The sequence below is a fragment of the Candoia aspera genome, chromosome 4, assembly GCF_035149785.1.
Source record: "Candoia aspera isolate rCanAsp1 chromosome 4, rCanAsp1.hap2, whole genome shotgun sequence".
Taxonomy (NCBI): Eukaryota; Metazoa; Chordata; class Lepidosauria; order Squamata; family Boidae; genus Candoia; species Candoia aspera.
The window spans coordinates 40,207,947-40,224,676 of NC_086156.1; the positions used below are offsets into that span (position 1 = coordinate 40,207,947).

At 34.1% G+C, this 16,730-nt stretch overlaps 1 protein-coding gene across 3 annotated transcripts in view; it reads right to left on the reverse strand.

Annotated features, from left to right (window-relative positions):
• TOP2B (DNA topoisomerase II beta) overlaps nucleotides 1–16,730 on the reverse strand; it is a 54,019-nt gene that overhangs the window by 20,489 nt on the left and 16,800 nt on the right. For all 3 annotated transcript variants that reach the window (XM_063303904.1, XM_063303903.1, XM_063303905.1), the window contains 15 exons: nucleotides 16,253–16,391; nucleotides 15,682–15,839; nucleotides 15,460–15,585; nucleotides 14,670–14,780; nucleotides 13,743–13,848; nucleotides 13,312–13,421; nucleotides 11,038–11,130; nucleotides 10,849–10,963; nucleotides 9,504–9,625; nucleotides 8,960–9,108; nucleotides 7,238–7,469; nucleotides 5,059–5,193; nucleotides 4,776–4,976; nucleotides 947–1,142; nucleotides 759–850 (listed from right to left, as the gene is read on the reverse strand). In XM_063303904.1, coding sequence (XP_063159974.1) covers nucleotides 759–850; nucleotides 947–1,142; nucleotides 4,776–4,976; nucleotides 5,059–5,193; nucleotides 7,238–7,469; nucleotides 8,960–9,108; nucleotides 9,504–9,625; nucleotides 10,849–10,963; nucleotides 11,038–11,130; nucleotides 13,312–13,421; nucleotides 13,743–13,848; nucleotides 14,670–14,780; nucleotides 15,460–15,585; nucleotides 15,682–15,839; nucleotides 16,253–16,391 — 2,085 coding nt within the window. The remainder of the gene's footprint in view (nucleotides 1–758; nucleotides 851–946; nucleotides 1,143–4,775; nucleotides 4,977–5,058; nucleotides 5,194–7,237; nucleotides 7,470–8,959; nucleotides 9,109–9,503; nucleotides 9,626–10,848; nucleotides 10,964–11,037; nucleotides 11,131–13,311; nucleotides 13,422–13,742; nucleotides 13,849–14,669; nucleotides 14,781–15,459; nucleotides 15,586–15,681; nucleotides 15,840–16,252; nucleotides 16,392–16,730) is intronic.

Consider the following 16,730-nt stretch of genomic DNA (forward strand, 5'->3'; position numbering starts at 1 on the left):
CCCAGGGAATTTTATGAAGACTGTGATCTCACCATCTTGGGTTTTAGATCTCATATTTTATATTTTATAGAGTTTTTAGTATATTTGTATATGTATCTTTTATAATGCATCTCTTTTAATCGATATTTAATTTTTACTGTTTTAAATTTGCTTGTAAACCACCCAGAGTTGTTATCGATATGGGTGGTGAAGAAATGCGATAAATAAATAAATAAATAATAGATACAATAGATATTCATAAATTATCCTGAAGACTGCCACAAACAGGAAAGGTGAAACTAGAATCTCAAATTCTAATTACATCTACACAGTTGTTACAACTACAGAATGACTTGGACTGAGTCCCTCCCAAGAAAGGGATGGTTTTTAAAAAAAATCTTTAAATCCTGTGAAAAGAAAGTACTTTCTCAAAGGTCAAAATCACTATGTTCTGACGTTCCTCCAACACTTTCTCTTCTTTCTTACCAGTTTTTCTTTCTTACCAATATAACATATATTGAGGAATTACAGAGTAGCAAGAATCAGAACATGATGGGCTGGCCCTGATTTTTGTGCACTGAAGGAAATGTCTAAAAGGTCTGTTTAGTTGAATACAGTTAATAGTACTTCCTGCAACCAGTCAGCCTGCCTCGGCTTAAATTCCTTCTTTATACTTTCCTGATGAGGTCTATGTATTTATTCTGTACAAATGTATGAATGCGATTATGATTTTCACAACAAAGTATATGAAAAAGACTAAAGCTGGAAGTATGACTTACTTTTTCTTGTGCTTCCTTCCAGGCTTTGACAGGGTCAGATTCATAACCTCTCTGGACTAACATCTGAATCAAATCTCTCTTTGATTTATTCTCTATGTGGGGGAAAAGAAATTACAGTGAAAAAATATAAGCATCAAAGAGATCAAATCAAGAGACAATTATATCCTTTAATTCTATATTCTTCTTACCTATGGTAATTTTCCCTTGTATTTTCTCTAAAATAAAACGAGCTTGATTGTTAAGCTTTGTAGATTCTGCCCCCAACATTCCTACAAGCCACTCCTTGCGCAAACCGTAATAATTTACACGTAAGTCAAAGAATTCTTTTAGGATATCTTGCACAGTTTCATATTTCTTCAGACACCCCATATGATCAAACAGTACCTGCACAAATTAAAAAAAATCTGATTAAAATTGTTTCTACTACTATTCCACATTGTTAAATAAATGCTATTATTTCTAGAGGAGAAGTATAATTATTATAGAAAACTACCGTCTTTTAAAACTTCTCAGCTTTGAATTCACATTTCAGATTTCACTTGTTTTACCTGAAGTTGACAAAGCTGTTTTTGGTAATTAATAGGCATGCATTTACCTTTGTTAAGTATATCTGAAGGTTTTTCATTTTGTGTTTTCCAAAATATCAAATGTTGAATTTAACCCAATGAACCCAACCAGGCATTTTGTTTGTATATAGCGTGACAAGAACTATATCTAATAAAAAAGAATCCAATTTAGCATGCTTGTTAAGGATATGACTGAATGAATTCAAGTATCTGCTAAACACTCATTCCAAGGAAGGTAGCAAAATTCAAGATATACAGGTAGTCCTCAATTTACAACAGGAACTGGGAATGGAATTTATGTCACTAACCAATGTGGTTGTAAAGTGCAACTGCACCGCTTAGCAATGGCAATCCCTGCAGTCCCAGTTGCCGTTCTTAACTGAATCCCAGTTGTTAGGCAAGGCAGCTTCCTGCTGGCTTCCCCAACCAGTCAGTGGGAAATCGGCAGGAAGTTGAAAGTTCCAGGCCAGCAGACAGGTAAGTGGCTGCTGCTGGGTCGGGGAGGGAATGAAGGGGTGTGTGTGGGTGCATGGGAGGTGCAGTAAGGGTCAGGGAGAGTGTGGCAAGGGTCAGGAGGGTCCATAACGGTGTGAGAGGCACAGGTCAGAGAGGGTGCGTGAGGGTGCGGGGAGAGTTGGGAAAGGTGCAAGAGTCCGGGAGGCTACACAGAGGTGTGGCGCAGGTTGGGGAGGGTGCAGTGAGGGTTGGGAAGGTGCATGAGGGTGTGAGCGAGAAGCGCAGGTTGAGGAGGTACGTGAGGATATGGCAAGGGTCGGGCAAGGGTGCACAGGGGTGTGCAAGTGGCTGACATAGTGCAAGCGCAGAGAGGCTAGGGGAGGGTGCACAGGTGGGGGAGACTTAACCCAATGACTTGCGACCTTCCCTGCTGACTTCTCTACTGACTTTCTGGGGAAGCCAGCATGGAAGGTTGCAAATGGCAATCACACGATGGTGGGGCACTGCAACCGGTTGCAAGTATGAACCAGTTGCCAAGCACTCAAATCATGATCACATGACCACAAAGGTGCTGGGATGGCTAGAACTCCAACGACCAGTCACAACCACCATTTGCCTAGGGCCTCATAACTTTGAACAGTCACTGAATGAATGGTCTTCTTGGCATAAATTACTTGGTGTCACCCTAAGCCATTGTGGAAATTTATCTTGAAGAGTGAAAGAAGTCAGACAACCTGCGTTGAAAATTAGTTTGATCCAGTAACTAACATGTGTTATTTGGGCATGAGTTTTAATTGGAAGCATTCCAGCTTCAGCCTGAAGGGTTGAGTTAGGAACACAATGAGGAACCAAAAACAGATTCCTTAGGAAGCTTGTCTGTATAGCTTCTAATGGTTCTAGATTCTTATATGCACATACTTGGTAGGCATATAAGCTGTGATATTATTTTGGCCTCAAATACTTTTAGTCCACCAGACATATAACTATCTCCTATCATGTGAAAAAATCTTAATATGGCAGCTTCATTTCTTCCAACCTTCTTGTTAAGGGGCTGAATTTGGGGGCTCTACTATCAGAAACCATTCTGAGGTATCTGAAGGCCTGAACCTGTTCATTATCATTCCCATTTACTTGCCACCTATGATTCCATCTAGAAGGCTTCTTTGAAAAGACTATAATTCTTGGTTTTTTTTTCATTATTAATAATTAAATTGTTGTCTATGCAGTAGGAGGCAATTGATTTTAGGGCTCTTCTCAAACTGATGGGTAAAGTAGAAATAAGGCTGGGTAACAGTTATTGGAAGTTATTTTATTTTAGTCATAAATTGATAATCTATTCTGCATACCTTTATTCATATAAGGATTTAAAGGTGTTTAAGAATTTAAAGACTGTCATCATGAAAAATCATTCCGCATCTTTAATAACAAAGAATTATTTATTGTCAGCTTTAAGGCTGTAATCCCATGCATATTAGTTGGCAGCAAGCCCTGCTGAACACAGTACACTTGCTTCTGAATAAACATACAGCATTAAACTGTGTATTTCTGTAAATCTACATATATATATGAGATAATACACTTGCTACACAGTCATTTATTGAGGAATCAGATGTTAACTGACGTTGCTAGTTTTGAATTCTCAGCTCATTTAAATGCTGATAATCTCTTGAACATGCAGACTATTATAGGCCAGGCTCAATGAATTTTTACCAATCGAAGCAAATATTTGTAGCTCAGGGTTGAACTGTGGAGTCCTTGGTGCTCTCTGAGCCTTGTTGTTTTCTTGCAGATGTTTCATTGCCAGACTAGGCAACATCTTCAGTGGCAGTAGTGGCAATGTGGCAGTCTGGCAATGAAATGTCTGCAAGAAAACAACAAAGCTCAGAGAGCACCAAGGACTCCTCAAGGGGTTTTTATTTTAAAATACCTTGAAAAGGCATTCTCAGTATTATTCAAAATAGCTAATTACCAGAGACTGGATGATCTGAAATAGATAGCAAAAATAGGAATGAATCCAGACAAGCTAAAGGGGCTGCTAATCAGTAGAAGAGTAGACTGGGGACTGTAAAGTCAATCTGTTCTGGAAGAGACCAGACTCCCTCTGAAGTAATACATGTATAGCTTGGCTATCGTCCTTAACCCTATGATGCCACTTTACCTTTAAAAGTTGAGGGTGATTAGGAGTGTACTATGTTTAATGCACCAGCTGCATCATCAGTCAGCCATCTCACAACAGTTATTCCTGCTTTGGTTATATTACATTTATGCAGTACAACACTTTCTGTATAGGACTACCTTTGAAGAGTAACAGTAGAATTATTCCTAAGCTATTTTTACTATTCCTCAAGTGTTTTAGGACCATTTGCACCTATTAAGGTCTATAAATTATTATACAGGTAGTCCACTCATTCAATGACTGTTTGAAGTTATGACAGTGCTGAACGAGGGGTACTTATAAGGAGTCCTCGAAGTTGCGGCCATCACAGCATCCCTGTGGTCACATGATTGCAATTCGGGCACGTGACAACCAGCTCACAATTACAATGATGCAGTGTCCCACGGTCACATGATCACCATTCGTGACCTTCATGGTGAGCTTCTGACAAACAAAGTCAATGGGAAGCCAGCAGGAGGTAGAAAATGGTGATCATGTGACCGCAGGATGCTGCTACCACGTGGGATTTGCCTAATAATGAAAACTGGGACTGCTCGAACTGCCGTCATAAATTGATGCGGTCACATGATGTCGTGCCTTATGACTGTGTTGCTTAGCAATGGAGTTCCCAGTACCAATTATCATCAGTGAGCGAGGACTACCTAAATTATATGAGCTAAAGCAAAGAGAAAATAATATATATAAAAAATAAGAATATATTTATAAAATATATAAAGAGAAACATTAGTCATGTGCTATACAGAATATATTATTACTACTGTGACACTGAAAAATGGTAAACAGCTACTGGTCTGGAGGTCAAACATAGAGGAAAGTTACCATAGAATTACAAGTTAAACTAGTTTGAAGCTTAAAGACTTTGTGGAGTCCAGCAGCCTCTGCTTGAGCAAGCTTTTCTTCTGTCATTTTTACAACAAATTTCACAGTTGTATCAGTATGATATTCTTTGTAGTCAGAAATTAACGCTGGTGTTTTTTCAGTGCCATTCAACATTGGTTCTAATACTTGTTCTTTGTAAACCTGCAAAAACATTAAAAATGAAAATCAGATTTAAAGAAAATAGAAATATTTTAAGTCTAAAACTGTATCAAAAAATTTTTACCTGAGTCCATGTTCGAACTGGAAGTTCTGTAATTTCTACTGTGTTCCTATCAACCACAAATATTTCTCCACTCACTACATATTGATTCTGACCAAGTTCTTGGATTGTTCCTTTAAAGTTTTTGTAGTTTGGAAGCTACAACATTAAAAATATACATTAATTATATACACCTTAAGAAGTCTCACACATTTTAATATTTTTAGATAATCAAAACTTTCAGTTAAAATCAACCAGTATTTAAAATTAAAATATTTATGTGGAGATGGCAGTACACATTATTTCGGTAGGCAACTTCATACTATTAATTCTTCTATGCAAATGAGCAAGCTAGTACATAACCACAGAGCAAGGAGAAAAGTGAGTGTATACAGTGGTGCTTAAAAGTTTGTGAACCCTTTTGAATTTTCAATATTTCTATAAATATGACCTAAAACGTGATCTTTTCTCCACACAAGTCCTAAAACTAGATAAAGAGAACCCAATGAAACAAATGAGTCAAAAACATTATACTTGTTCATTTATTTATTGAAGAAAATGATCCAAAACTACATATTTGTGTGTGGCAAAAGTATTAGAGGCATTACAGGAAATTAATGTATTCTCAAGTCCCCTAGTATGTACTTTAGGTAGATTCTAAGTACCTAGTTTATGCTAAATGTGTTCTCTAGGCTGAGAAGGATTTGGAAATTCATTTGAAATTATGATAATCCATGTCTTGGGAATTTGGAATTTATTTTTGGCATGAAACATCAATTTCATCTTAGTACCCCCTTGCCCTGATGAAATACACACAGGTCCCCTCTCACCAAGAGAACCCCTAACTCCCCAACACTCTTGGTTGAGGTTAAAGCCACCAGGAAAGTTATTTTCCATGTGAGAGATATTAAATCCCATGAAGGAAAGCAGTTTCTGATTGGTGAGGCTGTGGCCTCTCTGTCTACAGTATTGGCTGCTAGCCCCCATCTATTCCTGCTTGAAGGAAGTCCAGTAGTTCTGGGACTCTTCCAGTTGTTGCCACATGCTTTTTTCCCCATTGTTTGTACAATGGTATATGTGGTATATGCTTTGTACCATTGTTTAAAGGTTTGCCAGCTCATCTGGTATATTTTCCTGGTGGCTGGGTATCTGAAGTCTCACTATTGAATCTATGATGCCAGCATTTTAAAGCCTGTTCAATTTCCAGGCATAAAGTTGAAGGCACTCTGTGTCTGTATGGAGAATCAGTCCTTGGTTCACAATATATTATAGTTCTGGTATGTGTTGTCATAAACAGATCAAAATGGTGTCCCATCTCTATGAAGTTCTCTGGAGGATCTCTGAAGGTATAGTCCATTCCCCTAGGAAAAGGAGTAGTGGCTCAGCCAGTTTTCTGTAGGGTTCAGGTCCCTTTTATGCATTTTCCTAATGTGGGGGTCAAATGTTTTTCTGCCGCTTATCAGAAGGGCTATCTAATTCTAATCCTTTCCAGTGTACTGAGAATGGTATGTTCATTCATAACTATGCCATATTTTATTAATATGAAACAGAAGGAACTGGTATGAGTACTAGAAATACTGAGTACATAGTTTGGGAGTATATATAATAACATCTAAAAACTTAAGGAAAAATATAAAATTGTTAATAAAAATGTGTAAATATACATAATATTTCTGTGCAAGTGACATTTTCATGGATAGAGATAAATTGTTTTGTAACTATAGTTTAAAACTGAGGCCAAATTTGAGTTTAAAACTATTCTTAACAAAAGATTTTTAACTCATTATTAATCAATTAAATATGTACATGAAAGAAGCAATAAAGAATACTATCTTATTGTGCTGATTTAAGTTGCTCAGTTTCTTATGCTTGGCTTCTCCTGCCAGTGGCTTCTCTTTCCATGGTTTGTTTAGTGTGATTGTGAACCAAGAGCTCAAGCTTTTCCTCTCCTAACAAAAGCCTGAAGCCTTGATTTGGTCTTGCTTTCTGATCCCTGACATACTTGGCATATCACACAGAACATAAAAAAATTCTGTAGTTCCCTTAGCCTCTTCTGCTCACTTAGCCTGAATTTGGTCACTATAAGCCACATTTTTTGGCATTCTGACTTACCAAAAATAACTTTGTCCCTCTGCAAATAAACATATTTAGACTCTTTATGAAAAAGTTATATTACATTAGTCTGCAGTGAACATTGCATTACCATAGGATGAGGGTCCAATCCATCCAACATTCGTCTGACATTGTTCACAATCTCCCTGGTATCATAGTTTGGAATCTTACATGCCCATCCTGTACCGATGCCCTCAGCACCATTTATTAAGACCATAGGAATTATGGGAATGTACCATTCAGGTTCCACTCGCTGGTTATCATCATACAGGAACTTAAGAAGATTATCATCTACTGCAGGAAAAAGTAATCTTGCTAAAGGGCTTTAAAGAAAAGAGAAATAAGACTTTTGGGTTATTTCAGTTTATAATTCAATAGATTGTCAAACTGAATTGTTGTAGAAGTTACAAATTGTTAAACTAAACTTTTTATTCTCTTTAAAAATGAATGAAAATGCCATAGGCATTCTAAAGGTTATACAGTGCTCCTAGTGAAAAGCCCTCCTCATGCAGTGTAATATTAAAGTACCTTTCAATATGCAATAGGACTATTTGAATCTCTGAATGGGATGCCAATAAATGCATAAGAACCAGAACTCCCACTGCATCTGGTGTATGATCCAATCAAAATCACTTAATAAATGATCCATGAACTTAATAAAAAGTTCATGGATTTTAAGTACACTACACTGGAAATCACTTTATGCCAATACAGACTACTGACAAGCTCAGGCTTAGTATGTCTACAAGGACTGAAGCTTAATGTGGCATTTTTAGTCAAGTAGTCCATAGCAGAACCCTATTTTGATTCTAAAACCTCAGTTACTGTTATTACTACCAAACATCTTCCAGAGATCTTATGCAAAAATTATCAGGTTATATGAAAAAGTACCTTTTGATCCCAACTGAATAGTTATACAGAATATTGCCCAAATCAGAGTCCGGTACTATTACTGATACCGATTCCTAAACATTTCCTGTTTTTTCTTTAACTCTCATTTTTTTCCTATAAAATAAAAGCCATGATGTACTTGGGCATTTCATTTATGATCTAATAATAATAATAATAATAATAATAAATCTAATAATTATTGTCTAGAAAAAAAAGTACAGATATAGGTTTGTATTAGGACCAATTGTATTGTATTTCCAAATATCTCTTAGCCATAAAGTCAAAAGCTGAATAACTGAGTAAATGCAGCTGTTTTCTTTTGTTTAAAAATTCAAATGGCCTTTCTCTCTCCCTCTCTCTGTGCCTTTGAGTCAATGTTGCCTCCTGGCGACTGCCTGGACAAGTTCCTACAGTTTTCTTGGCAAGATTTCAGAAGTGGTTTTCCATTGCCTCCTTCCTAGGGCTGAGAGAGAATGACTGGTTCAAAGCTACCCAGCTGGCTTTGTGCCTAAGCAAGATTAGAACTCACAGTCTCCATTTCTAGCCTGGTGCTTTAACCACTATGCCAAACTGGCTCTCCCCTTCTCTTACATAAAATACAAATTTAATGAAGGTTTTTCATTTTGTTTTGTTCTTTGGCAGGTTGTGGGTTTTTTTGTTTTTTGTTTTTTTCATTTTGGGGATTTTAGGAATTAAATAAATTCTTGTACAATCCCCTTTTGGAGGTGGTTTTCATTGTGCCACACAAAGTTTAATATAGACCTTGAGCTGATCAAAATGCTGCACTTCTGGACTATGGAACTGAAATACTTATGTGGGTATTTATTTCTAGTTATCTCCCACAATAACAATTACATACTTCTCAATTTTGTATTACTTCAAATAAAGCTCATTTCAATTTCTGTTTTGAACTACATTTTACCTCAACATGGTGAAGATGTAACGAGGACTTGCAGCATCCTTGCCACCATGAAGCCTAGTACCAAACTGACCAATAGGCTGAAGCAAACTGACATTATTACTTCCAACAAAGTTCTGAGCCAAGTTGACAATAGTCATCATTAAAGCTTGCTAGAAGAAAATATTAAAGTATTGTTACTACCAAGTGGAAAAATCCAACATTATGAGTCAGTATAGAATAAATTGCTGAGAAAACTACTTGAGGCTCCATCCAGTATAACAAGGGCCAGAGAAAAAAGAGAAAAAGCCCCACTCCATTTTGAAATAACACTTATTATCAAATTATCACTTTGTACCTTATTCATTACAAACAATCGTGTTAGTGATGAACATGGTTGTGAGGAGTTGGAAATTGAACCGAGTATTCTTTTTTTTTTTATTTGTCTGTAAAATTACCACAGATGAAGCAAGAAGTCCTATCTTTTCAAATCTGCCTATGTTACTTCCCAAAATTATTTTTCAAAAATAATTAAGGTAAAACAGAAACAGTCTTTTCTTATACCCACCTCTCCATGGTGATAAGCAGACATCTCAGCCACAGAGCCAGCTAACTGAGCAACTTTAACCTCACGTTTATCATTTCTCTTAAAGCAAGTGTACAAAACTTTACGCTGCCCTGGTTTAAAACCTGAATTAAAACAGAAAAGGACATATTTCAAAATTGTACTCTCTCAAAGTACTGCTAATACAAGAAAAGAGATACTTAATAAAACTGTACATTTCATCACTTAGAAGCTCTAAATAAAGTTATGTATATTAAATGCAGTAAAAAGTATCTAATAAATACAAAGAACTGTAAATTTATGCATTTGTCATTTCCCAGTAAAGTCTAATTATTGTTTTCCAAAATCATCAACACTTAATTCCATGACTATCCATAAGATAATTCAGTTCAGTTAGTAAGACCTACATTTGATTTCCTGAAACATGCCACTATAAAGTAAGCAAATTTAAGGGTAGCTTTATTACAGCCTCATTTGGAAACAAGACTACTGAATGATGGAATAGCAATAACATCAAGCACAAATGTTATAGTTCAGGCAAAATTATTGTTACACAGAACATCATCTGACAGGGTACTCTACTGAGCACCACAGTTATCAGCGAAAAATTCTAATATTGATGCCAAGCTTAAGAGACAAAGAATGAGCAGTTTCAGATGTATAATACAACTGCTAAACCATTGTTTGAAAGCCAAATATTTTGTGCCTTTTCCTCCCTCTGTTTTTTTATTGGTTTGCCATAACCAAACAAGCTACAGGTATTAATAATTAAAAATACTCCCAAAATGTTTATAGACTACTTTGAACAATAGTTTCAAGTTAAAATATGGATTTAATACCTGTTTAGCACTAAAGAGTGCTTATAAACTGGACATCTCTGAAAATTATGGCTAAAGTAATTATTGAGTTAAAACAAAGACCCCACTTAAGAGAAGAGAGAAAAGAGCATCATATCCCTGATTTCCAAATCATAATTTTGATATTGAGCTTATAATGACAGAATATTTTATATTTTAAAACTCATTGCAGTTTTCGTCCATTCAGAAGAGAGTACTATCTTGGCTTATTCTTTTAATGACAGAATATTTTCTTTTAATGACAGAAATTTTATATTTTAGAATATAATGACAGAATATTTTCTTTTAATGACAGAAATTTTATATTTTAAAACTCATTGCAGTTTTCGTCCATTCAGAAGAGAGTACTATCTTGGCTTATTCTAGAGAGAAGGCTGAAAAGGAAAAAACAAAAACAAAAAAGAATGCAAATAACAGTCTTCTACTTTCCAATATAATTACATATTAAAGTGACAAAAAGAAGATACCATGCTTCATAAAAGTTCACTCACCATCAACAAGAGATGGAATGGATCGCTCATTATCAGAGTTGGAAAAGAGAATCAACTCCTTGTTGATAAAGTCATTATAAGTGAGATGCTTTGTCGCGGTACCATATAGAAATTGCTAAAATAAATAAAAGTTATTATTCCTTTAACATAACAAATAACATTTATTTCTTCTTAATAATCCAATGTTACCTCTGGTAATCCATGCAACCGACGTTGTCTTCTATCTTCCATGAAATTTGTCAGCCATTCCTTTCTGTCATCGATTTTTTTCTTACTGAAGGCCTACAAAAATTTAACACAGACCGCTCATGACCAGAAAGAAAGTAGATTGGGGTGACTATAAAACCAAGTCTTAACCAAGGTACAACAAAGAAGAAATAAACTAGAAATAACTAATTTTAACCACAAGCTATGTACTGAATAACTGTGCACGTGGTCAGAGGTCAGAAAGTACCATGTCCATCCATGCTACATTCTAAAATACATAACAGAAGCTACTGGATGGCTTTTTTCTTTTAGAAAAAATCCTAATTTGAAGGCAATCTAATACTCTGTATATGACTTTTACACTGCTTAAACCATGTAGTAATGATTTAGATTCAGTTCCTATGCTTTATTAATGTTTGTAGTTTATTTTTATTCCCTCAGTATACACCCCAAATGAAGAAAAATAGGGAAAAAAAATGGAAAGGAAAAAAAGGAAAAAGCAACAAAAGACCTATGTAGAAAAAAATTCTTTTAAATAAAGCATTAAACCTTGAGTCACAGAAAAATATTGCTCAGTCTTTCCATTATGTTGACAAAGAGTCAGGACTATAAACTTAGAGTGCCAACATTTTTCTTTTGCTACACTCTAAATTAAATAAATCCATAGCAATCAGTCTAATTACATATATCAGTATTGAAATAATATTCATTTAGATTTGAAATATTTAAATCTACAAATAAAGAGATAATTTATGAACAAGAACAAGCATGGTAAAGGATTTGGTAGACTTGGGAACTAGTATCATAGTCAGGATGTTCTTTTTGTTCTGCACTTCCTTTTCAGATGAAAACAAATTTCCTTCCCCATGCTATGCTGACAAAGCTTTATATGCTTTCCAACTCAGACAACATAATACCGTCTTATGACAGGGCAAATATAGCATATCATAAATTGCTCCATGCGGAGAGGATTCAGCTTTTATTTCCCAAGACAGTCTTTTTGATGTAATTCCATTTATATAATGGCACAACCGGTGAAAACTATAGTTCATTTTTGTAATTCTACCAAGTTTCATCAGAAAGTAAATGTACTACAAGATAAATTCCAATTTGCTGGCTAGAACCAGCATCGTAGATGCAGCATTTTCCTTGACTGGACAAAGCAACAATTGGTCTCTCTAAAAGGCTGGCATTTACCTATCCTCTACATTTTATAAAACTGAGGAAAGTATTCAGGCAAGAAAATGAAGACAGGAAGAAGGATCAAGGAGGGCATGTAAGGTAGATCCAAGCAGAAGGCCAGGATAAACCCTCTGCTATCATCCTCTTTGTAATGAATCCTAAATTTATGCTGAAACCCAAGATCTTATTCAATGAGGTAACAAATAAATAGTTTAGCCAAGCTGGCTTAATTGATCTAATTTGGAAATCTTTCTTTGTGATTCTGCTTTCCTGTATTTCTCTTTCCTCAATAAATTCCTTTCTTATATCTAGTGATTTATTGGTTTAATAAGGAATTTTTAAATTCACATTTATTTAACTTCACATTTATACAACTATCCCTTATATTTCAGGATTGGCACAAAGTTTGCTGAGTTTTGTATTTCTGGGCTTTGGGCAAGAAGATCCAAAGCACTCTCATTTTTAGATTTTAGATTTAGTTTTTAGATTTTCGCTCTACCTGATTTTTTAAAATTTCCACAGTCTGACAGCAAGCATATACAATTTTTCATCCCATGAAATTCTGGACGTAGTAGGGAATCAGTCTGATCACATTTTATTTTACTTTATATGTAAGGTTAGAAGGTCACTCTCATGAGAGTTTTTCTTTTATTGTGCTTTCTTACAGATTTTTGGCACTTCATGTTGCCATATGAATTTAGGTATCATATGTTTAATTGGTTCATAAATCAGTTAAGGTATTGTATTTGCCACTACAAAAGCCAATGATTGACACCAGAAATAGGTAATTCTAACATCACATATAGGATGATATATTTACATTAGCTTGGACTACCCAGCATATAGATCATGTCAGGATCATGTTAGATAGCACATCGTAAACAGCAGCAAGTATCATAATGGTATTCTATTAATCTTTTGATATAAAGTCAGAAACAGTTTTACAAAATTAGGAAAGGTACCTTATGGTCAATTAAAATGATGTACATTGAAATAATACACTCAAGGCCAAGTTTAAATAAATAATTATAATTAACAAAAAAAGTAAGATAAATTACGCCAGCAGATATTTACCAATGTAATTGCTGCATCGTCTTCAGGACCAGCATATCGAAATAAAATCCGATGTCTTTCCATATCTGCAAAATATTCTTTTGCTTCTTTAGCAGTGCTGGTGCCTAAACCTATCAGAAATAAAAAAATCTTGATATTTTAATCTATTATTTTTCTCTTAACCTATTACAAAGCAATTTAAAAATCACTCAATAACACCCACAAAATAAAGCTAAAAAACAGTTTACTATTCATCCAATAGTGATTATATAAAGGTTTCCAAAATTTTAATCCAACTAAAATTTCTATTGCAAATGACAATTTGAAGGCAATTGAAATTAAATTATTTTCAATTTATTTATTATAAAATGAATTTTGGATTAAAAATATTTTTTTGGATTAAAAATATTTTTTGGGATCCTGCGAAAGGTGAAAAGGAGGTCAGTACAAACCTTTATAGTATTTTATTTTCCATGCTTTATGATTCTCCATATGTTTTTTCCATTCATCAAATTCAGGAATACTATAGAAGGAAAGTTCCTGCTTATTTTTGCTTGCCTTAAAACAAAGAGAATTTCAATTAAAGTTTAATTCATAGTTTTTACTGTATTTTATAAAAATTACACATGATCATTGGTTGGGGTTATTTCAAGCATGACTGGTGCCAGCATGACAGCACCTCAACTCATTATGGGCAAATCCTAATACAGCTCCAAAAGATATTTTACAGACACACTTGCTTGGCATATATGCAATGTCATTAGAATGAATAATATAGTTATTTCAAGCTTTTCAAGGACTGGATATTGAATATTTAAATTAAGATACTGGAGAAGGTAGAAATAGTGTCAAACCAAACTTTCCATGATGCTCTGAGAGGTTGCATTTTCACATAATAAATGCTGACATTATATTAAGAAATGAAAGCAACAGCAGGGGCTATTCATGACAGTAGAGCTTTACTGCTGTGCAATAAAGGCTTGTGTCCATGCTGTATAATCAAAACTGCAAACACAAATATTAAATCATATCGTAATGCTTTATATCCAGCTTTACTTTTGTTGAAAAAACAAAATTCCCTAATCTAGATCTTTTTCTTCTGCAGACATCTTAAATTGAAAAGCACAATAACATGTAATTTTGTTTTTGTATATCTTCTTTTTTTACAATTTCTAATTTTTTCTCATGTTGGTACTTCTTAATAAAAATGCTCTCTGTAGAAATTTCCATCAGGATACCAACTAATTTTGTTAAGTTAATATATTCAAGCATATATTCCATATGGGAAGAATATTATAAATGTTTCATTTCAAATACTAAATGAACAGTTTTGCCTCTGTTTTATTAGTTATAGTATGTACAGTGACTATGTTAATTACCTTTACAATTGGAGTAATGAATTCTTCAAGGAAACCATGTTTCAGAAGTGAAGGCCAATTGTGATGAATAAAATTGATTAGCAAACCCTTAATGTGGGATCCATCTTGATCCTGAATAAAAAAGGAAAGATGAAGGCTAAACAGGTGCACCACAGGGGATACCTTTTACAGATGATTCCATTTTCACTATTTAAAAAAATGAAATTAAGATTCATACATTTAGGAGTGCTTTGAGAGCAACTTAGAATACACAAACATAAACATGCATATACATCAGTTGAGACTTTACTGTTTCTATTTTCATTTTATAACTCATGTAGAGTTGAATGTTACAGTTTTAAGGTCAGCTTTATCTTTATGTAGACGCAGAACTCAGACAATATATACAGAATTCTTTTAAAAAATAAAATATATAATATGAACAATAAAAATACAGCAAGTATATCAGAAAAATATAATAGCAGAAAATCATAAATAAATCAGCTATTAAAAATCTTTAAAAATTGTAAAAGCTCCTTAAAAATTACTGGAAATATTTTCTGCCCAAGATCAATCACTTCAAAAAGTAAAATCAATGGAAAGTTGTTTATTATGTTTACTTTAATAAATAAAATCAATACAAATGTCATCAAGGAACAAAGACAGATTGCCAGAAAAGATGTCAGCAAACTAAATGAAGTCTGAAGGATAATATAGATTACCTTTAATCAGAAGTACAGAAAGCATCAGAAAGAATATCAGAAAGGAAAGGATTGTGTGATGAATATTTAATTTTAGAATTTAAACTGACCTGATCAGTCATAATCATAATTTTCCCATATCTTAATGTTTTCAGAGACTCTGGATCTTCATAACTTTTCTTATATTGTAGACCAACTATTTTTATAATGTTATTAATTTCTGCATTTTCCATAATCTGTGTAGAAATGTAAAATTGATACAAGCTACATTAGTAAGTACATGCATGTACATTAGCTATGCACTAGGCAACTTTTTAAATGGCTTGTCTTACCTGTTTATGAGATGCCTCACGAACATTAAGCATTTTTCCCCTGAGTGGAAATACCCCATATCTGTCTCTTCCAATAACACCTAAACCAGAGACAGCTAAAGATTTGGCAGAATCTCCCTCAGTTAAAATTAATGTACAATCCAAGGAATGTTTGCCACCTGCAAAATCATGAAAAGAGGAACCAAAAAAAAGCACAGAAAGAGGGTTGAATCTTCAGCCCAAACCTTAATTCTTAATGTACAGAATAGCACATTTTAAGAAAATTTATTTATTAAAAATACAGAGATACATACTTGATATGAATTTGCTTTTTAAATAGCATACTCCTTAACCTGGTGTAACTATTTACAGTGTGAATCCACCTACACTGAAAAATACATATTTTAATAACATGTGCAACTTAGCAAGAGTATTTTATGAAGCGTATTTATTTATTTATTCAATTTATATAGCCGCCCATCTCAAACCAGTGACTCTGGGTGGCTATGCATGTTTGTAGTCACTAATTAATGATTTTGGAAGGAAATATTTTATATTGTAAGAAGTATCCTAAGTTACAGTTAGCTCTTACCAGCATCATTAGCATCATCAAGTTTTGGAATGCCTTTAATTTTACTATGTTTCACTGATGAACATTTTTTGTTCAGCTGTGTCTGTGCCTTGAATTTCACCCAATTCAGGATACTTTCTACAATGCCGCAGTTAGAAGCCTATAAAAATTGAATTCACAGTCACATTTAAAAACTCCAGAAAGAGATTTACATTAAAAAACAACCAAATGTACTGAAGTATTAAAATCCACTTTTTCCTTAGAATATATCACAGAAATATGTCAGAGTCTGTTCTTTACAAAGCTTAATATTCCTTTATTTTCATTCTCATAATTTGTTAACAAACCACAAAGTAAATTATATAGTACTCAAAGAGCCACAATGTCTAAGAATTGAATTGCATGTTAATATCCAAGACTAGATAACATTTTACAGGACAGTTAATAAATATCAGTATTTATTAATTAAAAACAAAATGTATTTCAAATATTAGAACAT